Raw genomic sequence first — 27,220 nt, forward strand, 5'->3', positions numbered from 1 at the left:
AACTGCGATACAACTGCCATGCTCTGCTGCTGCTTTTCGTCTCTCCCTCTCCCTCTGCGTGATGCGCACATGATCACTGGTGCGCTTGATTCTTGCCTCTAGACATCCTGAGGCCGAGTCAGCAGGGAATTTGCACAGGACCGATTCCAGACCTTGGGGGACCTGCGGAACTGAGTGTGGAGTAGAAACATCCAGAGCCACCGTAGTACAGGCGTGTGCAGGAAATGGGCTACAGGTACCGCATTCCCCAGGTCAAGCCACTTTTGAACCAGAAACAGCGGCAGAAGCGCCTGACCTGGGCTACAGAGAAGCAGCACTGGACTGTTGCTCAGTGGTCCAAAGTACTTTTTTCGGATGAAAGCAACTTTTGCATGTCATTTGGAAATCAAGGTGCCAGAGTCTGGAAGAAGACTGGGGAGAGGGAAATGCCAAAATGCCTGAAGTCCAGTGTCAAGTACCCACAGTCAGTGATGGTCTGCTGTCAGCTGCTGGTGTTGGTCCACTGTGTTTTATCAAGGGCAGGGTCAATGCAGCTAGCTATCAGGAGATTTTGGAGCACTTCATGCTTCCATCTGCTGAAAAGCTTTATGGAGATGAAGATTTCATTTTTCAGCACGACCTGGCACCTGCTCACAGTGCCAAAACCACTGGTAAATGGTTTACTGACCATGGTAGTATACTGTGCTCAATTGGCCTGCCAACTCTCCTGACCTGAACCCCATAGACAATCTGTGGGATATTGTGAAGAGAAAGTTGAGATACGCAAGACCCAACACTCTGGATGAGCTTAAGGCCGCTATCGAAGCATCCTGGGCCTCCATAACACCTCAGCAGTGCCACAGGCTGATTGCCTCCATGTCACGCCGCATTGAAGCAGTCATTTCTGCAAAAGGATTCCCGACCAAGTATTGAGTGCATAACTGAACATAATTATTTGAAGGTTGACTTTTTTCGTATTAAAAATCACTTTTCTTTTATTGGTCGGATGAAATATGCTAATTTTTTGAGATAGGAATTTTGGGTTTTCATGAGCTGTATGCCAAAATCATCAATATTAAAACAATAGAAGGCTTGAACTACTTCAGTTGTGTGTAATGAATCTAAAATATATGAAAGTCTAATGTTTATCAGTACATTACAGAAAATAATGCACTTTATCACAATATGCTAATTTTTTTAGAAGAACCTGTATATATATCATAACAATCTGACAACTATAATATTGGCCATATTATATTTACATTACCAAAGTGAGATGACTTTAGTCTCATGAACAACGTTGTTTTTCACTAACTATTCTTAAAATGACTGTTCGGTACAGAAATGAAGCCCAACAATCATGTTGTTACAGTCCCGTGGTCTCAGCCTCAGATACTCAACTAATCAAAGTGATGTCATGACAAAAATGAACTAACAAAAAAACATTTTTTCTCCTTCATTTCTGTCACACAAAGCTGTATGTAACGTTTCTCGCGGTTAGTATCATGGTTGCTAGGCAACCTGAACAGCGCGACGAAGCGTAGACCGTCCCATTTCACAATCCTCTCACTTCCGCACTTCTCGTACTTATAGTACGCACCGTACGTAGTACGCGTAGTGCGCGTACTTCAAGCGTGCGGTCACAGCCAAGGAGTGCGGGAGAGAGTACGACCATGCAGCGTTTAAAGGTTGGAAGTACTGAGAATACTTTGAGTTTCATTCCGTAACTGGGCTTAAGCCCGGGTCATTTTTTCAGAACCCCGGGGTCTTTTGGAGTGTAATTTGTTTCATAGTTAGATGCTTGACTGACAACTGTATAAAACAAAAACTGCATATGTGATATATATTTTTTCCTATATGAAGTCATTCTTTTTTGAACAAAACTCAAAATAGAGCCTATTAATCTTTCAGTTATTTCTACCCTCACTTAATTTCCTTTCGCTGCTCAGCTCTCATACAGTGGCTCAGCTATGCTCCAATCCCTCCATATTGTGGCCAATCACATGCGAGGATATAGGATAATATCATTATGTGAAAAACAGAGAACGTGAGAGACAGTCAAGTGGAGCGTGCGTCTGTCCTCTCAGTTATTGAGTGAGACAGTAGGCAGCGGTGAGGAGGGCTGTGCGAAAGCAAAAACACATAAATATGCCTGACACCCGTAAACGAAGCAGCATCTGACTGCAGTTTATAGACTTTTTTTGTCTCGGCCTAGGTCTCGTCTCGACTTGGTCTTGTCTTGGTCACGGTTTAGGCGGTCTTGACTACAAGTCTAGTATAAATAGAAAAATAAATAAACAACGTTCCCATACTTGTGCTTGGAGTAAATGGGTTGCGCTAAGCATATCAAACCACTAGATGTCACTGTGGAGCCGAGTCTGAAGCACAAAGCCACACTAATTTACTGCACAGTGCAGTCTATTATCTGAAGACTGAAACATTCACGTCCTGCTTTTGCTGAACTAGAAACTAACTTTTAGACTTTGCAAGGATTCCTCATTAGGCAAAGAGTTAAAAAAGTAGACCTTTACTTATTTATTAATCTGTCAGCACACAGTTCAGATCATGTATTGCCTGCCTCTTCATGCAGGCATTGAACCCCTGAAAATGACAGGCTTTACTTGATCTAAGTAGGGACACATTTAACACACTCATTGCGTTACTTTACGCCTGGCACTCCACCTTCTTCCTCATACGAGTGGAAACTTTAACATCACTGAGAATAAACAAGACAGTATAGACACCGTGTGAGACAAGCGTCAAAGTAAAGACTGAGTAGGAAAATCAACAAAGTGCTTTATTAAAACTGTAAAGCAAAAAAAGTTTCTCCTCCCACTCAATCAATGTTATGGTGCTGTGGGTCTTTGCATTCACCAGCTCAAAAGTGATTGTTCCTGCTTCTCTGTTTGGAGGCTGATGCAGAACAAGCTCAACCAAATCCTCAGAGTTGCAGAATGACAGGTTATAATGCACGTGACCTAACAGAGAATTGTTCCACAGGTACAGAAAACGTGGGAGAAGAAATCTGTGGAAATTGCACTTTTTTTTTTCCTTAAGACATCTCAGACTGCTCATCGTCTGCCGTCTGAATGGATTGCTCATTAAATGATGAAAACAATTTAACAAGAAAAATACTTCCCTGCTGTTTGCTTCAATTTTAGGGGCAAGACTTGCGCCTGGAGACCGGCTATGGCTCAGGTGAGCACTTTTGATGTGGCTGTGATGTGGTGCTTGTGCGTCTTTATACTTGCACTTTAATGTTTGCCTGAAAGTAATGCACTCTGAGCAATTTATTCTCTCTGTCAACAGCGGACTATTATTTTTTATATCAGCTGTGTCCTAACAAAGACCTCACAGTTTTCAGTCTTGTTGTTGTAATGTGCATAGACTTTAGTGTGTGCTTCCGATTTTATGTTTGGGAAATTAGATAAATGGTTACCTAACAAACATAAACATCAATCTTCCCAAACACATGTTTTCTATTCAAAAAAGAAGGAAAATGTAGTATTCTGTATAGTATACTTGTAGCTAAGACGGGGAAAGAACGTGGAGTTATTCTTTCATCATGTGACCTAACATCTATTTACTTCTACTTATCAAGTTCAATGGGGTGGGGCGGCTCTCCAGGGTGGGATTGATCCTGGACAGGATGCCTGTCCACTGCAGGGCAAACACAAAGAGACAGACCTAGTTAAAACTGCCAGGCAACTTAACCTTCACACCTCTTTGTGCTGTTGGAGGAAGCTATGGCGAACACTCAAACTCCACATAGGAGGCCCATAGGAGTTTGAACGCGGACTTTCTTTTTGTGAGGCAGCAGTGCTAACCACTGCACCACCATGCTGCCCTGACACATTAAATCTAATATCGTTTGTGAATTGCTATAACACCTCTAAGACTTCAAGGTTTAACAATACCACCAACTGAACTAACCCACAGTTGTTTGGCCCACACTAAACCAGAGAAAGACTTTTGCCACTGCAGACACGCGTTTTTATGAGCTGACACTTTATCAGCATATGTGATACAAGTTTATAACACTTCTAAATGCGTAACTAAAAGAAACTGACCCCAAAGAAATCTTTCAAAAAAAATATTGTGAAAAACGTGTTCCACTTTATCCAAAAGGTCCTTCCTTTCAACACTGAAAACAGAAATTAGGTCAAAATACATATATGTATTTAAAAAAGGTGTTTCGTTGGTCTGATATAGAGAGTAGATCAAGCTAAACTCTGGCTCAACTTACCTCAAACTAGTGTGGCAACTTTCCTTCAACTACTTTCATCTGATATTCATTTTTTTTTAAAAAGTACAACATATAAACACTACGCTGATAATATCCCGCTGATGGGAAGTAACATGCAACTGTAAGAATGTATAAAATGTCAGTTGCGTGCTCTCATGAGCTTATTTCACGCACACAGGAAGTTATACTCGGGTCTCTACAGTCTCCTTTTGTGCACCGTTAAAAGAAAGAGGAAGTTTTGTGTCACCAGCTGAGTGCGTTCACATGCTGCGCACCGCGACACTCAGCCGGCGCGCAGAGAGGACTTGTTTTTCGGCTATGGATGTCTACCAGGAGGCTGTGCAATATCTGGAGTCACAGAACATACCAGGTGAGAGTAGATTTAACCTGAATGTTGCAGCCATTTTCTTGTTTTGTTTGCTGGGAGGGGGAAGAAAAAACAACTTAAAAAAGCTCTGCTATTAATACTTTTTCAAAGACAGAAAGACAAAAACAGAAGTAGATGTGAGAAATTGTGAGCTTTTCTCCCTCTGACTGAACAGTGTCTGCTGCAGTGGCAGACGAAGCTGATGTCTTGGAAGAGGATGTTTTCCCAGAGGAGGCAGTGTCCTGTTTTCTCTCCCCGCTGAACACTGAGAGTGTGGACTTCCCTGACACCCCTGTGAGTTCACAACTCCAGTGTTTTGTATCACTGCAGACTCTTTGTGCCTTCTTGAGTTTGTCTTCTAGACTGCATTTAGTTTTGCAATACTTGTATTTTCATGATGAAAATGGAGAAGGATCAATGGCCTAGTGGGAAGTACATATAAAAACCTTTCAGCACTATAGTTCTCACATTTTATACGCGAGTAAATTTGAAAGCAACCAACGCAGAACAGAAAGTAGACAGAGTGAAGCAGAGCCAAGTTTTCAAGTTTTGCTACATAGAGCTTTCTGGCTATTATGTTGGTTAAAAACACACAACTGCAGGTAGCACCCAGAAAGACAAACAAGGAGAAATCTAACTTTGTGTTGCAAAATCTAGAACAAAGGTACCTTAAAGAGTTTTCGTGTGGTTCCCATGTTTATCTGACTTGTGTTTGAGGGGCAGTTACATCTCAGGAAGCTCTCGCATCATATACAAAAAAACATAAAACAAATTAAAAACATTGTACAAACCTGTGAAACTCCAACAGCCTGTCTGAGATTCGTGAGAAAAGGCCTGCAGCTCAATTTGCCCTTCATCGCTTGCTTTAGAGACGGGACTCCTTTAACAGGAATGTCTAACGTTCCGATTCACCCTGTAAGTCCTGCGGTGATGATAACTGTGGCCTCTTTTTCAGAGGTTGGCATCACACATTTTGTAAAAACTCTTTGACAATAACCTTGAGTCTGAGGGGGCGGTGTGATGTATTCTCATGCTCTGCACACCTGTGATCCAGACAACATGCAGCAAGGAGGAAATGCTGGAAAGGAGGCTCACGGTGCTGAAAGGCATCCTGGAGAGCGAGGAGGTTTACCTCAGAGAGCTGGACACCCTGTTGATGGTAAGATCAACACACACTACCAGAAGAACAAATTTGCATTTCTCAGTTCTTATATTTAGCTCTCTGTTCTTGTTATTCATAGACAGATTGTCATCACTTGTTCGCTGGACTGAATATTATTTTACAACAATAAAAACTATTAGACTATTAATGTTTCACTTCTGCTTTGTTGTTCAACTGTAACCACACTTACTATAGTGATTTAAGCCTGTTCTTTGTTAGTTGACATTACCTTTTTTTTTTAGCATGTTACACAGGATCATGTCCGGCAATCACATGCAACAAAGTCTTGATTATTCAGCTTCCTTCTTTAGTGGTAAATAGATTGTTCTCCTTTGTGGATTAGGCTTCCCTTTTTCTCTTTATAAAACTATTGAAACCACTCCCATGTATAAAGTAAACATGTAGCACAAGGTGCGAGAAGATACCTTAGCTTTACGTGGCTCTGAACAAGGGGATCGTTTTGCTGAAAGAATGCAGACAGTTTTTAACGCTCATCGGTGTCTCGTTGCTTGTTTTCTTTTGTAAACTAAAGGACAGGTGTGCTCAGAAGTTTACATACACTCATCATAAGTGTGAATGTCATGGTAATCTTGGGCTGGTATTCCAGTAGCACTGATAGCAAAACAGCCTCAGGGCATGATGCTACCACCACCATGCTTGACAGTTAGTGCAGTGTTCTCAGGTTTCAATTCATCTTTATTCCTCCAAAAACTGTTCTTGTCGTTGTGGCCAAATGGTCTGACCACAAAACTTTTCACCAGAAGGCATTTGGCTTGCGCATGTGGACTACTGCAAATTTGAATTGAGCTTAAAGGATTCAGTTTTGGAGCAAGGCCTTCTTTCTTGGTCGACACCTTCTCCATCCACGTTGATGTAAAACTCACTTCACTGTGGACAGTAACATGTTCTCACTCCCAAAGTGTAGCATATTATGCTATGTGACAAATTGTCGGTATGTTACGCTTTTGGCCACCCAACACGATCCTATGTTATGCGTTTGGAAAAAGGAGGAAACATGAGAACTGTTTGGACTCAGTCTGCATATGTCGCTTTGGAAGACACTACCTAACACCATTAAGGTTGTGGTTAAGGTTAGGGATAAGGTTAGGATTAAGATTAAGGTTTGGGTTTGGGCTGGAATACACGGCTGGAACGTCTGTTACCGCCGGGAGCGTCATTCTATTGGATTTCATCCACAACCCGCCGCATCCCATGGGAACGCGGAAGGTTACCTTTCGCGTTCCCATTGGACGCCTTGGGACGTGACAAATCATTGGTATGTTACGCGTCGGTAATGACACTGGGCTGGTTCCAGTAGTCTCCAGTTTATTGTAGGCTTGAGCTTTGGTGGGTTGTTACTGAGCATCCTAACCAATTTCCTCTTGTCTGACTGTTTGGATCTTCTTCCATTTCTTGGGAAAGAGGAGATGCATCCAAGTAACTTGCACTAATTACAATTGTTTGAAGTGACGATCTTAGAATCTGCAGTCGTGCAGAAACCTTCCCAGCTTGTGCAAATCTGCAGTTCTCCTTCTCAGAGTTTCACTGAGTTCCTTGGACTTTCCCATTGCTCTGAGTGTGTTGGTCAACCCAGTGCCAATAAGTGCTATCAAACAAAATTAAGTCAGGAAATGATGGCGCAATAACGAGTGCCTGAATCTATTTTTCCTTCTCTTTTTAGTGCTATTAATAACAACAGCTACACGCATTTCCCCATTCTTACAGTTTCTGACTCATTTAACAAAAGACAAGAAAAAAGATGTGAGAAAGTAAATGAAATTGTGCGGTTGATCCTTTAGCATGGCTGCTGTGTTTTGTGCCGTTGTGAGCTCACCACTGTACTCTTATCACTAAGAGTGACTTTAGAGTGACTAAATGTAACATTTTTGCTCTTCCGGTTATAGTGGTGGTTTGCATGCATGTGCCAAAGGCAATGAGATGGTTGAATAAAGCTTTGCGAGATGTATCACATGTGAACTGCACATTTCACACATTCATGTCCTTCTCACTTCACCACAGTCTATTTCTCTTTTCAGCACACCACATTGTTCTTCTTTCTCACCCACACTGGCTGCCATTTAACACAACTTTTATTTTTTTTAAATTTTGCTGTCTAGCCCATGAAGGCTCTGCGGGCTTCAGCTGGGACCTCTCAACCAGTTCTGTCCAGCCAGCAGGTCCAGACCGTTTTCTATCAGGTGCCTGAGCTCAGAGACGTGCACCAAACTTTTTACTCAGGTCTGAAGGCCCGTTTGAGTGCTTATGACCAGACTGAGATCAGCCCTGGTAATGAGACAGAAATGAGATGCAGAGGCTTTGAGCTGGTGGTCGGGGACCTGTTCCAGAAAATGGTGAGTTTTTTGTTTGCATTGTATGTTATGTTTCAGTTGTGGAAATCCACAGAGAGATAAACGACAGTTCCCTAATGGCTCAGTAGTTACTCTCCATTCTCCTTTTTCAGAACCATCAGTTAGCGTAACATGCATGTCGTTAGATTGTTGGAGGAAGTTGTGGGATAATCCGCACATGGACAGGGAGAATTAGGCCTCAGCTAACCAGATGTTTGAAGCAGGAACTTTCTTCCTGTGAGGCGGCAGTTCTAACCACAGTGTGACTGACACTTTTTTTCTGAGCCCACGGTGGCTCTCCTTAAATAAGTGACAGCAGGCAGCTGTTTTAAAAGACAAACACTCCATTGTACACTGAGCAATTATTTGCTAAGGCATAGACTCTGTGTTTATGGACTTCACTATGATCACAGAGGAGCTTTTAACCACATATTTTATGAGTTGAGTCAATGAAGATAAGCAACATAGAGAGAACGCGCACAGCTTCCTGCACAAACACATTAACATCTTACATCAAAGTGGTCAAGCATGAGGATCAATCTGACACAAGATGTTCTGCAGAAATGCTTTTCTGGAACAGACACTGAGCTTCTGATCAGTGGGATGCCAAATCGCAGCTGCTCGGCCTGAAATGGTGCTTGCTGGGTAAAAATATGCGCGTAATGTCCACGTTCATTTGTAGCTTCATTGCTGCAACAATCTCACCTGAGGTTGGTAAAGGTAAAGGTGGTAGTAATGAAAAGAAGAACAGCAGAAAGAACCCTTCAAATAATACATAAAACAGGAAGTAACAATGAGTCAAAGACAACCAAAGACTAACGCGAAACATGGTGACAGAGGCAAGAGAACACAAAAGCAGGGAGAACCAAAAAATGCAACAAAACCAACAAATACAGCAGTGATCAAAGGACAACAAGTGCTTTACCAAAACTCGAGAGCATGACATAGGTGCGAATGAATGGAGGATAAATAACATAATGAATCGAATAAAGTGCTGTAAGGATCTTTGTGGCTTCTACTGTAAAGTGCTTTGAGTGCTCATTAAGACTAAAAACTGGCTGCAATACACATTGTGGTGCAGCTACAATACATTTCCAGACACTTTTATCATTTTCTGAAGGCAATATGACTTTTCAAGTCTCGTATTGTGATGAGTCAGAGAGACGCGGTGTGAAAGATGGCTGAATTCCATCTGGCTGTTTCAGTCTTAGGTTTTCTGTCAAATATTTTTACTGGAATAGAAATGAGCTTTTGTTTGTTGTATGTAAGACCCAGGTTTTGTCCAGTGACTCTGTTTGTGGGGAAGAAGGAATATAGCTCTAAAAGCCAATATGGCTCTTAAAAAAAATCTCCCCCAGAAGGATATGGCTGATAAAAAGGAAGGATGACATCATTAACAGAAATCTCATTTTCTCAAGTTTAGACATTGGGTTAAAATTTTTACACACCAGGCAATTTTAGATGGCGATAAACAGTCTGAACTGCTGCTGATTTATTCAGGCTATTTATCAAGCGTCACACAGCTGTATGTGCATGGAGGTTAGACTTTGGACCTTTTTCATCCAGTGTCTTTTACCTTTGCAGGTGAGCCAGATTGGTCTGTACGGTGGCTTCATTGAAAACTACGTGAAAGCTGTTGAAGTGGTTAGGAAGTGCACCCACTCAGACCCTCGCTTTCGAACTCTGGCAGAGGTACTAAAGATCCTGCACCACCACAGTAACATTTAGCCACTGAGCCATTGAGTCACACTGCATCATTGTTACTGCATCTTCTGCTGCTTTTTCAGAGCATGATGTCTAACAATGGCACAGACAAAGCTCGGACTACGTACACATTCGAAGGTACTTACAATAAAATGTGATTTAATTTTTTTTATTTTTTTACAAAATACATACATGTCTGCCAGGGTCTGATAGCTCTGTTTGTGTTTATAGCTCTTCTTTACAAGCCCTTGGACAGAGTTACAAAGACCACATTAGTGCTGCAGGTAAGACCTGGATGATTTTATTAACATCCTCCTCTTAGTGTTTTTTAAATCGCTCTGGTGTTTGATTGCATTATTTTTAATGACGAGTCCATACATTTTTTTTCCTGGAGCAGGAAAAAAAATGTTTTTTTTTTCTGATTTGGCAACCTCTGTCATCTTGTAGGATCTCCTGAAGACGACGCCAACAGAGCATAGAGATTACACAGCCTTACAGGAAGCTCTGAGATTGTCTCGCAGCTTCCTGTCTGGTGTCAACGAAAGTTCACAAAGTAAACGGGAGGTCACGTTAAGTCGTGGGATGGTGAGTTTAGTCTCCAACCCAATCCCTTCAAATGAATATGGAGAAAAGTTATATAGGACGTATGCCCTGCTGAATGTATACAGGCACCCATTTTACAACATGTCTGTGTGTGTGTGTACTCTCCCAGAGACGCCAGCTAATGCGTGATGGCTTTCTGGTGGATGTGAGTGAGAGTGAACGCAGCCTGCGTCACCTCTTCCTTTACACCGACCTCCTGCTGTGCACAAGATTTAAACATGCAAATAGAGGGTGAGCTTAGCACGAGAGTGCATTAAGGCTTGTGGGGAATGTGGTCAACCTGCAGCATGCAGTGTGCATCTGCCTTTTCACAGTTAAAAAGGAACCCTCTTAAAACTGTTTAAAGGTGTGGAGAGACTTACAGAAACAGAAATCTCATGACGCATGTTCATGCTGTGTTTCTCCTAGGAAGCAGGACCAGTACAGATTCTGCTGGTATCTGCCTCTCTCCGGTCTAAGACTTCGTTGGGTTGCAGACAAGGAACGGCCTCCAGAAACCAACATGCGCTTACACAGCATACGAACAAAGATGTACGTCCTGCGTCAGCAGCTACTACAACAGCTCCGGCAAAATCCGGTGTGTGTTTATGACACAGAGAGTGAGAGAGTAACCAGATGACTTGAATGTAAACATTTCTGGTAGCACTTCATAATACAGCCTGCAACCTACATTTAACATTTTTTTTTTCTAGTACCTAAACATACTCATCAGTCTGCACAGTAGAACAAGGGACTAACAACTTTTAGTTTTACAGGAAAGAGGAAACAAACAATTTTAATAACTTTTTAAAGTGACCAGACAATGAGATAATGGTGATACTTAAGTATTTTTAGGTGCTGAAAATGACAGCCTAAATTCAGAAAACATACATTACAAATGTCACTGCATTTCTCTGTATGAAGAAAACATCCAGGAGCCTGGCAGCTCGTAGCCAGAAGAAACTGGAACAAATGGAGCTGATGTTGCTCACACACTTGATTGCTTACAGACTGGAGCTGCACAGCCCCAGTGGCAAGGTATACGAGCACACACATTCTACTGTAGTTCACTTAAGTCCTAAACAACAGACTAAGATTACACAATGGCCTGTTTTTGTCTTATCACAGAGTCACACTCTCCTCTTCTCCTCTCTCTATGAACTAGAAGAATGGAGGCAGGCCATACACAAACTCACCACAGCTAGTGAGTATACAGCTTTTGACCACTCTGGAGTGTAATTACGGCTACTCTGCTACTCTTTTCAAGCACTGTTAAGTCTTTGTGGCCAGCTGTATGTCATGAAAGTTTAATTCAAGTGATTGAAGTCAATCTCGCCCTGGAGCATATTTTAATTTAGTTTAGTAGCTAAATAATGACCAAAACTTAATTAATTATTTAGCTTACTTTATTAACATGTGTAATTACTTATTAAAATACCATCTTCTGTTGTGCTGCTAGCAGGCTGTGTGTAAGAGTTGAGTCGACTTAGGAGAGAAGCGAACGTGAAATGTCTCGTGGACAGCATGCGGTTTCTTTTTATAAAATGCCTACTTGTTATGTTTAAGGAAGTTGAGGGTCTTAGAAAATGTTCTGTAGGTCATGTGAGGCAGTGTTGCATCATTTATATGAGCAAAAAAAAGAAAAGAGAAAAGAGGCCTGCATTTAATATTTTCATCGTGTCTCTAGTAAAGTGCATACTTGTTTCTGGCCACTATACGCTGGTTATAATACTAGCTAGCTTGGTTGCTATGCATGGGTACATCGCAGAGCCAGATAACAGCTAATTACCGTTACTACACACTCACTGGTGACTTCATTAAGTACAGCTGTTAAAATCTGTGTTTACTCGTATCTCATATCGGATATCTCATCAGAACACCACATGACATTAACTTGCATTTAAGTTTGTAGCCATTGGTCAAGGTCGCCTGCTGAATTTCAAAGTGATCATCAGAATGAGGAAGAAATGTGACATCGAATGTGATGCGGTTGTTTGTGTCAGACGGGCTGCTCTGAGTATTTCAAAAACTGCTGATCTGCTTGGATTTTCCCACAAAACCATCTATAGGGTTTATAGAGAATGGCACGAAAAAGAGAAAATATCCAGTAAGTGGAAGTCCCCTAGTTGATTTCAGAAGTCAGAGGAGAATGGCTGAAGTGCTTTGATCCAGCAAGAATGCAACAGTAACTCAAATAACCACTTGTCAAAACCAGAGTGTGCAGAAGAGCATCTCTAAATGCACAACATGCTTGGACATTATAGCAGCAGAAGACCACACCAGGTGCCGCTCCTTTCAGCTAAAGGAAACTGAATCTCATATGCTCACCAAGATTGGATAATAAAATGCTGCCTGGTTTGATGAATCAGATGTTCGCATCAGAATTGGGCAAGAACAACATGAATGCATGGCTAAATTAACCATTCAAGCTGGTAGTGGTAGCATTTTCTTGGTGCACTATGGGTCCCTTAGTACGAATTAACATCACTTAAATCCCATAGCTATGTTCTTTTAAAATGGGAGTAGTTAGGAGCTGACTCACTTTTGGAGCCTCAAGTAGTCATTATGAGGAATGGCAGTTTAGGGGTTTTTTTGGGGGGGGGGTTTGGGGGGGGGTGTAGCCTGCCTTTTATATGCTTTATTTTTTTAGCTTTAATTGAGCTGAGCTTCAGGTTTCTCTCACTGGGGTCCAGACTAATGTGTTACTCTTCTGTCAGCTGATTGTTATTTGCTTTGTGTCATGTTTGCCAGACATAGAAACTGTCCCTCCAGACTTGCTCACGTTGACCAGTTCGTGTGTGAAATTGAGAATGACCCAGCAGCCACCTCTACATAGCACTAACGCCGGTACACATCTAAGACTCACTTTTTTTCTCACCACACAATCACATCTGTGTCTGAAATGCAATACACTGTGTGAGGTTCTCTCTTTGATCTTTACATGAGACCCACAATACCTTTTACCACAGCTTTCCTCGTGTATGTCCTGTATTACCATTACGCTTTTATTCAGCGTGAATAAATCCAGTGAGATTTGTCTCTGTCTCTTTCCTCAGGACTGAACGAGGAGGCGTTATGTGGGACTTTGAGTGTGGCCATTGATTCTGCCGCTGGCCTACAGCAGCCAGCTTGTATGCTTTGCAATATTTAGCAATTTTGAAGCATCATGAGACACTGGGCTATCTTCTGTCTAAGCTAAATAGTTTTGGGGTCATTAATGATTCTCTCTTTCTCACTCAGGTGTGTATGTGTGTGTGGAAGTGGATGGCTTCAAGTTTTACGATCAGCAGACCCAGACACACTCTTCAGTCCTCAGCCTAAACCCTCACTGGGACCAGGTTAGACTCAAGCCTTTTGAAATATGAAATATTACATTTGACTTTAATATTTAGCTAATCTGTTAAAGTTAAGAATATAAGAGACATCAGAGCATTTGAGGAAAAGTCCTACTATCTTGTAGATGGGATTTGTCAACCAGTTCAAGATAGCAATTCTTCATTTCTTCTTCATGTCTAGACAGTATCCGACATGATGTCAGGCTTGAGCTTAGGGGATTACAAAAGTCTGCACTTTTGGTGTGACAATACCATGCTTTAAACATTATCAGAGGCAGTAAAATCAACACTAAATCCGACTAGTAGGCCGAAGTGAAGGATTTAGAATAAGACATAGATTCTCCACATGCAGCTTAAGGAAGTTAAAGTGTTTTTTCATTGTTAACATCTTTTTTTACATTTTAAACAGGAGCTGTCTTTCCAGGTGGATGGTGCACAGAACTTGAGGGTGTTATGTGTGAGTCAGTCAAATGGACAGGATGATACTGTTCTGGGAAAAAATACAGTAAAGGTACGGAGAGGCCTAAGAACTTCAGCTTTATCTTTATTAATACCAGTAAGCTGGATTTCAATATAATATTAAATATATAATCCAAGATCGTTCCCAGCAACACTGAAGAAAAAAAATGTTAAAAATGGGTTTTAACAGTTGCAGTTCCTTAATTTGCAGAGATGATTAATGTCTATTTTGGGTTTGAGCCCACAGAAACTGTGGTTCACGTTGTACCAGGACTTGTCCGGGACATTTAAAACCAATTAGTGAAAATGGAGTTTGAGTCAGTGTTGATGGCTAACTTAGCTTGTACCTTTCTAAATGCATGCATTTGCATGTAATCATTGGTTATTATTAATCTCTGGCTTGAAATGAATTGAATTGAATGATTAGCTGAAGTACTTTTACTATTTGGCATCGTGGCCATTTGTCACAAACTGACTCAAAATAGAGGACGAGATAACAGTTCCTACAAGAGGTTTATTCAAATAAAACATCTTAAACATAAAATTATTTTGAACACAAAATACCTAAGACACAAACATCAAAGTGGGTGATGACAGGTGGAGTGAAAGCAGAAGGGAAATGCAGGCAAGTGGCTGGGCATCAGCTACAAATTTTAAACTACAGCAACAGTAGTGCACCATTGTTTCCAATGACAGTAGGAGAGACCTGCCCTCCCTAAATGGGCCCCACTCACTCCCATTGTAAGCAATGAAAGCCACTCAGCAGGAAATGAGAAGGAGTTATCCCTCTGTGAGTGAGAAAAAGAAGAAGAGAAAAGAGGAAGAGAAAAAAGAAAAATGAGGAAGCTTTTTTTGTTTTTGGAGCAATCAAATGAATCATAGATAACTAAATGCTTAAATAACATTAAATAACTGCAAGAGAGACACATAATAATAGAGCATCACATAATTTGTTTTGTTTTTTGTGACATCTTCTTACCCTAACCCCCACATGGTCACTGTGGATGGCTGGCCCTCCCTGAGCCTGCCACAACTTTCTTCCTGTTAAAAGGGTTAATGGTTTTTTTTAATAGAACGGTTGTTTTAGGTGTCAGATAATTTATAACATAGTAATGAATGTTCTGTGAATTTTTGCTTGGGTCTCCCACAAAATCTGAAATTGCCACTGAATTTGAGACAGAGAGTAAAGTTTTATAGCCTGGAAAGCCTGGTGAGCTACATTACCTGATGGCCCTTCTATGTCAGGCAGTTATCAGTAAGAGTAGGCCAGGATGTCCTTGAGACAACAGTAGGAGGGTAACATAATCTAGGTTAACCAATAGGGCATAGGACATTGTCTAAACTTGACCTTTGGCACACATAGCACGCAGGGACCTATCCCAGCTACCACAGGGCAAGAGGCAGGCTACATACAGTGGGGCAAAAAAGTATTTAGTCAGCCACCGATTGTGCAAGTTCCCCCACTTAAAATGATGACAGAGGTCAGTAATTTGCACCAGAGGTACACTTCAACTGTGAGAGACAGAATGTGAAAAAAAAAATCCATGAATTCACATGGTAGGATTTGTAAAGAATTTATTCGTAAATCAGGGTGGAAAATAAGTATTTGGTCAATAACAAAAATACAACTCAATACTTTGTAACATAACCTTTGTTGGCAATAACAGAGGTCAAACGTTTACTATAGGTCTTTACCAGGTTTGCACACACAGTAGCTGGTATTTTGGCCCATTCCTCCTTGCAGATCTTCTCAAGAGCAGTGATGTTTTGGGGCTGTCGCCGAGCAACACGGACTTTCAACTCCCGCCACAGATTTTCTATGGGGTTGAGGTCTGGAGACTGGCTAGGCCACTCCAGGACTTTCAAATGCTTCTTACGGAGCCACTCCTTTGTTGCCCGGGCGGTGTGTTTTGGATCATTGTCATGTTGGAAGACCCAGCCTCGTTTCATCTTCAAAGTTCTCACTGATGGAAGGAGGTTTTGGCTCAAAATCTCACGATACTTGGCCCCATTCATTCTGTCCTTAACACGGATCAGTCGTCCTGTCCCCTTGGCAGAAAAAGAGCCCCATAGCATGATGTTTCCACCCCCATGCTTCACAGTAGGTATGGTGTTCTTGGGATGCAACTCAGTATTCTTCTTCCTCCAAACACGACGAGTTGAGTTTATACCAAAAAGTTCTACTTTGGTTTCATCTGACCACATGACATTCTCCCAATCCTCTGCTGTATCATCCATGTGCTCTCTGGCAAACTTCAGACGGGCCTGGACATGCACTGGCTTCAGCAGCGGAACACGTCTGGCACTGCGGGATTTGATTCCCTGCCGTTGTAGTGTGTTACTGATGGTGACCTTTGTTACTTTGGTCCCAGCTCTCTGCAGGTCATTCACCAGGTCCCCCCGTGTGGTTCTGGGATCTTTGCTCACCGTTCTCATGATCATTTTGACCCCACGGGATGAGATCTTGCGTGGAGCCCCAGATCGAGGGAGATTATCAGTGGTCTTGTATGTCTTCCATTTTCTGATGATTGCTCCCACAGTTGATTTTTTCACACCAAGCTGCTTGCCTATTGTAGATTCACTCTTCCCAGTCTGGTGCAGGTCTACAATTCTTTTCCTGGTGTCCTTCGAAAGCTCTTTGGTCTTGGCCATGGCGGAGTTTGGAGTCTGACTGGTTGAGGCTGTGGACAGGTGTCTTTTATACAGATGATGAGGTCAAACAGGTGCCATTCATACAGGTAACGAGTGGGGGACAGAAAAGCTTCTTACAGAAGACGTTACAGGTCTGTGAGAGCCAGGGATTTTCCTTGTTTGAGGTGACCAAATACTTATTTTCCACCCTGATTTACGAATAAATTCTTTACAAATCCTACCATGTGAATTCATGGATTTTTTTTTCACATTCTGTCTCTCACAGTTGAAGTGTACCTCTGGTGCAAATTACTGACCTCTGTCATCATTTTAAGTGGGGGAACTTGCACAATCGGTGGCTGACTAAATACTTTTTTGTCCCACTGTAGAGACAGACATATTGCTTTATTTTCTGTCTTATCTTGTGTAACTATTTTTGAAAGTTATTACATAAACGAAGCTTATTATTATCATTCATGTGGCACGTGCCTTTTTTTGCCAATCCAGATATATAGGTTAGGGGTAAAAATGCCCAATGTAATTATTTCACCAGACAGATTTTTTTCTAACTAATGATCCCACCATTTCCTTTATTTTAAAACCCCATGTCAAGTTGAATTTTACTTTTTTCTGTGTTCATCAGTTGGACCTTAAAACTCTGAATAAGCGATGGAAAAAACAGACCCTAAAGCTGGGCCAGGTGGAGCTCACCCTCTCTCTCAAGTACTGTCCCCACCCACTGGGACCACCCAGCTCCACAGTTCAACAGCCGCCAATCTTTGGCGTCCCCATTGAAACCGTGGCAAAGTAAGTTCCTGCCTATCATGTCAGTGTGTCAGCTGGCTCCCTCTTGGCCTACCCGAACAGTCTAGACACCTTGAAACTGAAAGCTGTAGCTTGGTTCAGAGTTTTATTTCCCCTGTGTGCCCTTTCGTGGAGCTAGTTTTCAGTTTAATTTGTGGGAAAGTGGATTAAAGGGAAGCAGAAGTGTGGCGGGAGTGGAGATTGAAATGAAATGAAACAGCCTATCAATCAAATGCAACATAACTTACACAATGCTTAAACTCTCAATCCTCTGTCAGACAGGAGGGAGTGCTGGTTCCTCATGTGGTGCGATGCTGCGTGGAGGAAGTGGAGAGGAGAGGCATGGATGAGGTGGGAATCTACAGGATTTCAGGAACAACCAGTGAAATCAGCACGCTCAAGGCTGCGTTCAACAACAGTAAGAAAAACATAACACAGAAAAATGATCTTTTTGTTGGAAAGTGCAGTGATAAAGAGTTGTTGCAATGCAAGGAGCAGATTGGTGTGAGCTCCAGTCATCAGGCTCTTCACTCAGGTCTTCTTTAACATGACCCAGACATTTTCAGCTTCCTCATCCTCTTTCCTAAACATTATTCAGGACAGTCCTTTTGTTAATAGTAAAAGTCAGTGAGAATCAGGAACTGCAGTCAAGGGAAATAACATGCATGTTTGTCTTTGAACTTCCTTGATCCTGGGTTTTGTCTTCTCGCCAAATAGTGCCTCATATCAGCATGGTAACAAGTTTTTACAAGTTTTGTTAGGAAAACTGCAGCACGTTATTGAAACATGTGTAAACATACATGGGAGTACAGTATATAAGGTAAAAACAGCATCTGTGCAGTTCTAACAAGGTTAAGTCAATATTTCAACTTTATACTTCAACACAGTCTGAGCTCTCTGAGGCAGTTTGCTTGTCATTTCTGTAAGAAGTCTTCAGGAAAAGTTATCCAGGTTTCGTTAAGGACATTCAAAGCTCTTCCATGAATGTTGGCTGGATTTAGTTGATACTTTAATATTGAGGTCTGAGCTCTGGGGAGGCCAGTCCATGACTGATGGTGTTTCATTGTGTGTTTCTATCCAGGAACTGTATTTGGGATGCTTAAAAATGAAATTGAAATATCTCATTCTTTTCTCCTTATTTCTCTTCCTTAAGAATTCCCTTCCTTTTTTAAAGCCACACTTTTCGGATGAGGTTTCAGTGAACAGCAGATTGATAAACTTCTCAGGTCCTGGGTCTTAGATACACCTTTTTCCTATTTATTAAGGACAGTTGTTGTTGTTGCTGTGAATAGTTTTTTAGGCCTACTTAACAAAAGAAAAGAAATTGGTCCAAGTGCTGGACTGAAAATGATTGAAAAAGCTGCAAATATCCAAAGAAAAATATTGAAAGATAGAATCATTAAAAAGAAAACCTAGAGAACTATTGCTCAAGATCACTTGCGTAATACTTGAAAAGATAACATTTCAATGCTTTGAAGCAACATAAAACAAACAAAAAAAAAGAAGAAGAAGAAAAAGAAAAGTGATTCCAGACTTTTGCACAGTGCTGTATGTTTGTATTTAGCAATAATGTTTGAGCACTAAACATACAGTATAACTTAAAGAGATAAAATTAAAATGCTTTGTCACAAAACTGAAGGCTCAAAGAGGCATCAGTTCATTGGTTGCAGACCAAGAATTTTTAAAAACTCAACTATCACCAAAATAATTCAAATTAATTTCCTTGAAATCGTAACTTTCTTCTAGGAGAAACACTAGTGGTGACATTTGACCTTGACTCTTGAGTTTAGGTGCAGCATCTCAGAAACATTTAGCCCATATATCTCTTGTTAGTGCTGCACTGTGCCAAAGATAGCTGATTTTAAACCCACATGTTTCTTCTGTCTAGGAAAGAACTGACTGAAAGGTGAACACTGTCATTGTTGCTAGCGACTAAAATGTCTGTTAAGCTAAAAATACCTGATTGCTTTAAAAATTTATGCACGCATTCAATATCAGACAGATTAATCAATGAACGGCAGTCTTGGAGGATGAACACTTAATATGCAGGCAAAAGTATATTATGGTCTATTTGTCTTGTTTATCGTAAGAAAAACAAAAACTGACTCAAAATCTTTTCCCTGATGATCTACATCTGCAATGCAGCGCATACCCATACATGTTCTTGTGCCTGTGAGGAAGGAAGTGAAGGTTAAAAGAAGATACCTGTAATAAAGATAATTATCATTATCTGTCCCTTTTCTGATCAGATCTCCGTGAAGCGGTGACGAAGCTGAGAAGCGCAGAAGTGAACGCTGTGTCTGGTGTTCTCAAACTTTACTTCAGAGAGCTGCCTGAACCCCTGATACCCACTGAGCTTTTTCAGAGTCTGACAAGAAGTCTAGGTAAGACAACATATCCCCAGTACATGACAAAGCACATGCATACTGTATGCATAATTCACTGAAGTTTAGCTCTAAACCTTTAAACTACTTGCAGAGTTTGTTGCTAGAACTGGTATCTCTTCAGTGCAAATTCATCATCTAGAAGCTTTTTACTGCTTGTAAAGGAATGAAAAAAGAGGCTAAAAACAATCATAGATGAATCATCTATCAAAATAGATATTCTGCTTCCTGTGAGTTTTCACGGCCTGAAAACTGAAGCCAGTTCAGAAATGCCTTAGATGTGCTTTCTTTTTAATGACAAGCAAGAGAGATCTGGCTGCATAAAGGCCGATGGCAAAACAACTGTTAATGTATGACCACAGTGAACTGATAAGTTTTTCAGCGCTAGTTTCAAGTGTTACTGAATACAGCATGATGCACATTTGCATGTGATGGTTTTCAGTAGAGCGAGAAAAGAGGAGAAAGCAGGGTACACTTCAGGGTGGGCCTGTTTTACATTGTGGTTGTGGTTGATTACTCATTTGAGAGGGTTCCTGTGTGAACACAGGGGAAAGGTGCTTCAGTGCATCCATAAGTGTCTTTTGACCCATCTCTCTCCCCTCACCCCCCAACTGGTCACAGTAGATGGCTACCCCACCCTGAGCCTGGCACTGCTACATGTTTCTTCCTGTTAAAAGGGAGTTTTCCCTTCCCACTGTTCAAGTGCTTGCTCATAGTGTTGTCTGACTGTTTCAGAGTCTTTACCTTACAATATAAAGTGCTACCTCGAGCTTGTTTTGATTTAATGGTAAATATCCTCCTGAGACCCAGTAATTCATTTTTGTGCACTGTAGTACACATTTAGTTTTTGCTTGTACCTCCCATACTCTACTTGCCACTTTTCTAAGTCCTGATGTTTCTTAGAGAGGACAACAGTACCTTTAAAATGATATCACATGTGTGGGGGTTTGGCCTTGCCAATTGTCTTTTTCCCACCTTTTCAAAATGGCTGGCATGCCCACAAGCACATTTTATGGGAGAAAGAAAGGTAAGCATGATATTTACATTTAAAATGTTTTTTAAAATCAGATTTTGATTAATTTTCAAAAATAAACATCTAGTAAATAATTTGAGGGGTTTTTAAGAATTAAGCTTATTTAGTTTCACAGAGGAAATGACTAATTTATTAATGTGTACTCTAGTGCACGTCGGGACTTTGTACTTATATTTATTTCACTTTTTCCTAGTAGACAACTCTTTGACAAAGGCAGAGAGAATTCTTAACAGAATAATTGAGGGAGATTCAAACATAGATTTTTCAGAAGATGAGAGTCATGTGAGCCAGATAGGAGAGGGTGAGAACCCAGGAGGAGCCACACAAAGATTATCGAGATGCAGTGGCAGATGTAATAGAGAAAAACACAGGGCCACCTGAAATCTGTCGTCCTATCTGGTCCAAAACCAACATGTAGGAGAATCTGGAATTTTTGATTTTGAGTTAAAAATAAAATATGCAGAAATGTTTTCCAGTAAAGTAAAAAAACAAGAGTCGCAATTATAGCTGAATCCATGACACCTGATTGTTTCTACAAGATCACGTCTTTGCTGAAAGTTGTCAATGATCTCAATGTGCCAAAAGAACTCACAGTATCTGGAGTTCAAGCTCCTCTTGGCTGAGAAACCAGGGACAAACATGTGAACAAGACCTGAATAATACCAGTAATGAAGAGTTCTCTCCAAAAATCAAGAAAAGGAAGCCCCAACCAGATGAGAGTGTAACAAAATATGGTCACTCCACTTGCCTGAAATGGTTAACAGTCCAAGGCATTTCAGTTGTAGAATGGTTGGGTGCAACAGTAAAACATATGTGAGATGTGGGAAGTGCCAAATGTTCCTTTGTGTCTCCAAATAAAAAAAAAATCACAGTACTTCCTCAGATATCATAAATGAATCGACTTTTGTGAAATAGAAAGCCCAGTGCAATCACTTGTTCCTGAACCAATGGCTTACAGCTAATGAAGTGTCAGTGACTTCTAAGTTGACCCATGATCTACATTTTTATGATATTGTTATATAAATAAGTTTTAATATCCTGCTTACAAAAATTTCAGTGGAGCATTTAATTTTCTTAAATAGCTCTTGAATTTTGTTAGTTTTACATTCGTGATCAATGAAGTCCCCTTGTGGACTGAAGTGCACATGTTGTAAAATTTAAATAAAATTAGTTAAAAACGATTTTGTTTTTGTAATGTGTTTTTTTACCATCCCAACACTTGATTTATCTGAAAAAAATCAAAATCAAAATACTTTTTTTCCCCTGGGTCTCAGGAGGCTAAATAAAATGTAATTGAAATTGAATAAAACAAGAGGATAACACACAAGGTGAAGTATCTATGGCGCGCGTTTTGGTGCATCCTTATTACCCGCCTTTTCTTTACCTTAACAATGTCTAAGGTAAAGAAAAGAGCATTGAGATCAGTAGCTTCTGCTGCCACATTATTTAGCATTGTTATTAATATTTCACATTATTCTTTTATGTCTTCTGCATGTTTTAAATTGAAATCAGAAAAAAATGATTAGAAAATGACATCTGCGGTATATTTTTTCGTAAGCTTTGCTTGTGCTGTGTAACATGCTTTAATTGTCAGAACCACCACTCGCTCACCACATCTGCTTTCAAAACACCATATGGCAACAGTCAAAATGCTTTGGAGATTTCACTGTGGCACCATACAAACTAATGGGGAGCGTCCATCTTTTATATAAACTCTATTTTACATACAGGGGAAAAGGGGTTTGTATATAAACCCTGAAATTCCTACTGCAGAAGTGAACAATAACCCTGTTTTCTTAAGCTTTAATGACATGAACAGCACCTTTAAATGATGCCCTGTGAGTCTCACAGACGCTACTCAGGTAACTGCATCCTGGCTGATTTTCATGTAGACATCCAGGATCAAAACCCACGGCTGGTCTCCATGTTGTCCCTGCTGCAGTCTTGCCCTGATGCCAACCGCCACACCTTCCTCTACCTGCTGCATCACCTCCAACGGTATGAATCAGGCACCACAGCTTCACCCATGACATGGTTATATTGGTTTAACCTTCAGGATAATTATTAGAGTGGATTTTGCTCTCTCTGCTAGTTAAAACTGAAAAATGCTTACTTTTAAAAATATGTAGGAATATGAAAAAAACCCCAAAACGCTTAGCTCATTAAACAAACTGCACAAAATGCCGTAATGGTCAGTTAACTACAACACCTTATACAGGGAAGTAAGAAATATAAACTTTATTTTTTATCTTTACAAATCAGCTGATATTTTCAGTCTGTGCCTAAAACCTTTTAATGTTTTCAATCTTTTTTTTTCCTTCCAGAATCTCAGAGAGGCAACACATTAACAAGATGTCTCTAATAAACCTTGCCACTGTGTTTGGGCCGAGCCTCCTACGCCCCCCAGTGGCTGGGCAGGGACACCATGGGCCCACTGTGGATATCTCTCAGGAGGTGGTGGTACAGGTGAGTGGATACCTGAGAAAAAGACTGATGTCTGGAATTGGCCGTGTTTAACACAATGTCTGCAAATGCGTTGTATTTTATTTATTTTATTTTTTCTGCTGATTAATTAATGCCAAAGTGAAATAATTAGTAAAAACAAATGAAAGGTGAAAGTAAATGTCAGAGTAAAGAGCGAGCATTACTTACCAAAAAGGCATGGTTTGAAAAGAAATCAGGAAATCAAACCTAAACAACTGTGAGCTGGGAGTATATAAACTACAGGTCAGGTGAGTGGGAAACAAGTTGAGATTTGCATGAAAACAGGCATAAGATCATATCGTCCAAACTCGACTTCCTACCTCCTTTTCCTTGGTGTCAATGGAAAAAGTTGTTAGGTCAATGAAATGTGTGATGAAGAGCTCAGGAAACAGTATGATGCCAGATGTTTTACCGTGTTGAAACTACAATGTCCAGAAAGCAGTCTGCAAAATTTCCCTCTTACTTCAACCAACCAAACTTTGTTGGCACGCTGATCTCATAGGAAGAAGATCCTAGGTTTGAATCCACCAACCAGCTGGGGTCCTTCTGTGTGGCGTGTGTATGTTGGCCCTCTATGGGTACTCCGACGTCCTCCCACACACCAAAGACATGCATGTTGGGTTACCCAATGATCTGACACTAGCCACAGATGAGAATGATTGTCTGTCTCTATTTGTCTGTTTCAGAGACAGAGGTTGGGGGCTCAAGCCTACACCAGCTAACCTGATGTAAAAATGAATTAACAAATATTCTTAATGCTGGCAATAGAGCAGTAGACTTAATTACTACAAATTCAATTACAGCAAACCTTAAAGAAATTTTGATATAAGCTAGAACAGGGGTGGGCAACTCCAGGCCTCGAGTGCCGGTGTCCTGCAGGTTTTAGATATCACCCTGGGTCAACACACCTGAATCAAATGATTAGTTCATTACCAGGCCTCTGGAGAACTTCAAGAAATGCTGAGGAGGTCATTTAGCCATTTAAATCAGCTGTGATGGATCAAGGACAGATCTAAAACCTGCAGGACACCGGCACTCGAGGCCTGGAGTTGCCTACCCATGAGCTAGAAGCTTGATCTGAAGAGGCAGCATCTTCATTATTGTTCATATTTCACCTCTGGGTTTAAAAAACTGTTGTTAAAAAATAAAAAGCTACTAAAAAGCTATAGTGTGAACATGGAAACATACTTCTGTTTAACATTTATAAGATCTGTCCCACTTTGTTCATTTTTCTGATAATTTTTGGGACATTTTGGGTTTTTTGACTGATTTGCTATGAAGGCTGGCTGGATGCAGTGCAGTGCATCCAGTGCTAAAGGAGGTAGTAAAGGAAACTTTACCTTTCCTTGGTATGTAGGGACTTCAAGCAGCTCTTTTTTATGGCTGCTCAGACTATTCAGTTACACCTCGTGACTCAATCAATGACTGAAACTCCAAAAAAGTATGACATAATGATATCATCAGTTTTCAGTTTCCAGAAATTGTGCAAAATTTTGAACTGAAATACATTTCAAAGCTCTGAGGTGTGTGAAAACTTAGAAACGTGTGTTTCTTTTACCATGGACCTGATGTGTGTGTGTGTGTGTGTGTGTGTGTTCAGGTCCAAGTCGTTTTCAGCTACCTGCAGTGCAACAACCTCCCTGAAGCCCAGCTCTCTCTGCCACATGACTCGGACACTGAGGATGAGGCCACCCACATATGAGACCACCAGCTGTGTCATGGCCAGCAAGACATATAAATGGTTAGAAACCACACTGTGAGCGACTGCTGTAAGATTACCAATAAGAATAAACCTATTTATTGAATTTTAAAAAATGAACTCTTGTGTGTTTTTTTGCTACATTTAAAATTTGCAAAATTTGTTGTTAGATATGTCCCGAACAGCAGGTCGTAAAAGACACGTCAAGCATTTAAACTGGCCAAAGCTAAAATAGTTCTACACCTACATCACACATTATATTAAACTTACATAATATAAAGCAGGAAGCAAAGCAAACCAGTATTTTCAACATTAGATTCAGATAATGATGACTTTTCGTGTCAGTTCAGTACATTCATGACCTGTTAGGTATACAGCGTTCCAACAAAGTCTATTTAGTTTTCAGTAAAAGGTCATCTTAAGGAATCAAAACTGAAATCTGTTCAATGTTATTTAATTCCCTTATTTTTTAATTCTAAGGATGACTGCCCAGGCAAAATTAAAACCCAATTTTTAAATTTCTGTCTTTTTCCTCATTTTTCCTCAAAACTGCTCACAGGAACTTTAGCAAAAAGGGTGATTTTAATTTTTTTTTTTTCAGAGTAAGTGAAGTAGATTGCAGTGGCACACCAAGTGCTGTGAAGGTGAGATGTGGCTGCGGAAAAATCAACCACATTTCATTTGTAAGAAGGTCAGCGGTCACAACTCTGAGCCTGAAATCTAATCGGTTATGGTTCAGATCCAACTAGACGGAGTTCAGCATGCTCCATAAAAGTCATGCACACACAGGCTCCACATACAGCATGCTGGAAGCCTCCACCCACACACACACACACACAGCCCACGTTTGACCCATCTACACCACATATGGGAGTCTCTTTCCAGCCACGCCACCTGGGCAGGCCGGGCTAATGTTACCTCCAACCTTTTACCCCAGTGCCCCCGCCATCAGTCTTTTGATCGCTAATCCTGGACTCCGAGTCCTGCGCACAGGGTACTAATAGACTGTAGAGTGTGTTTAGACGCCATAAAAACATCCAGAATAAACCCCCATCCCCCCCAAAAAAGAAACGAATGGCAGGGATCACCCTGTTGCTCCCTCCGCTATAAATCACCTGTCCCCTCTAACACGGTGGCTGCCAAAATAAGGTTCTGCTTAATGAGTACAAAGACAAAACGAGCCTCCCATTGCAGACTACAAAGGGAGCAAAGCTGAGGAAGGCCTGACACATCCCAGACATTTGTGGCCAAACAGGGACCAGACGACCGGTCAACACCTGCGACTGGTGGGAAAACTTTAATGGGAAAAGTCAAGCTGTAGCCACGTGACGGCAGGTCCTCACGGTCTCATGCAAAAACATTATACAGACGCGCATGTATGCACTGCATATTAAACCTATGAGTTCACTCCTCTTAAAATCGCCATCTTAAATACATTTAAAGGTTTAAAATGTCATTTTGGGATCTACCAGAATAGCTTTATGTGCTTTCATAGTGCAAGAAATACATTATTTTTGTTGTTGCAGCACTTTTTTAACCCTCGAAAATCTTCTGGTTTGCTTTAATGCAGCCATTCTCCAAAGACCAGCCTGCTCTGATTGATGAGGCATTAATTAAGTACCTGACCTGTAAGAGCGCAGTCAAGGCTGTTTAAGACATAAAGGATAACAACCTCAGAGTTCAGCTGGATAGAGTTAAACCAGGATCTAACCCAGAGCAGGAACAAAGAGAAAGTCCTGCAGAAGTTACTATGTAACACAACGCTTGTTGGAAAACCAATCTGAATTTCATTAAAATAAGTGGAGAGGTGGTTGACAGGCAAAAGAAGAACCTGTAAAATCTTGGTGTACATCCAGGTTGCTTCAAATAGACTATTAGTCTTGTAAGCCCTCTCCTTTAGAGAGAAAATCCTTTCAAAAATGCCAGTTGCAAAAAAAACCCCCAAAAAAACACGAAGACAGTCATATCTAGTGCTTTTGATTAGGTGTCAAACTCGTATCAAA

General features: G+C 40.9%; 1 protein-coding gene across 1 annotated transcript; it reads left to right on the top strand.

Annotated features, from left to right (window-relative positions):
• The first annotated feature begins 1,618 nt into the window (after positions 1–1,618).
• Positions 1,619–25,305, top strand: si:dkey-33c9.6 (active breakpoint cluster region-related protein). Its single transcript, XM_087839345.1, has 24 exons — positions 1,619–1,667; positions 3,141–3,177; positions 4,404–4,595; positions 4,768–4,886; positions 5,647–5,751; positions 7,872–8,105; positions 9,687–9,794; positions 9,890–9,944; positions 10,038–10,090; positions 10,254–10,391; positions 10,519–10,640; positions 10,818–10,986; positions 11,313–11,426; positions 11,517–11,592; positions 13,140–13,235; positions 13,445–13,519; positions 13,629–13,726; positions 14,133–14,234; positions 17,457–17,620; positions 17,896–18,035; positions 19,867–20,001; positions 22,927–23,032; positions 23,359–23,500; positions 25,119–25,305. Exons 1-24 carry the CDS (start codon positions 1,653–1,655, stop codon positions 25,218–25,220), a joined length of 2,697 nt encoding a protein of 898 aa, XP_087695471.1. The 5' UTR covers positions 1,619–1,652; the 3' UTR covers positions 25,221–25,305.
• Positions 25,306–27,220: the final 1,915 nt, after the last annotated feature.

This window comes from Neolamprologus brichardi, chromosome 3, assembly GCF_056152115.1.
Source record: "Neolamprologus brichardi isolate AB-2024 chromosome 3, ASM5615211v1, whole genome shotgun sequence".
In the NCBI taxonomy this organism is placed as follows: Eukaryota; Metazoa; Chordata; class Actinopteri; order Cichliformes; family Cichlidae; genus Neolamprologus; species Neolamprologus brichardi.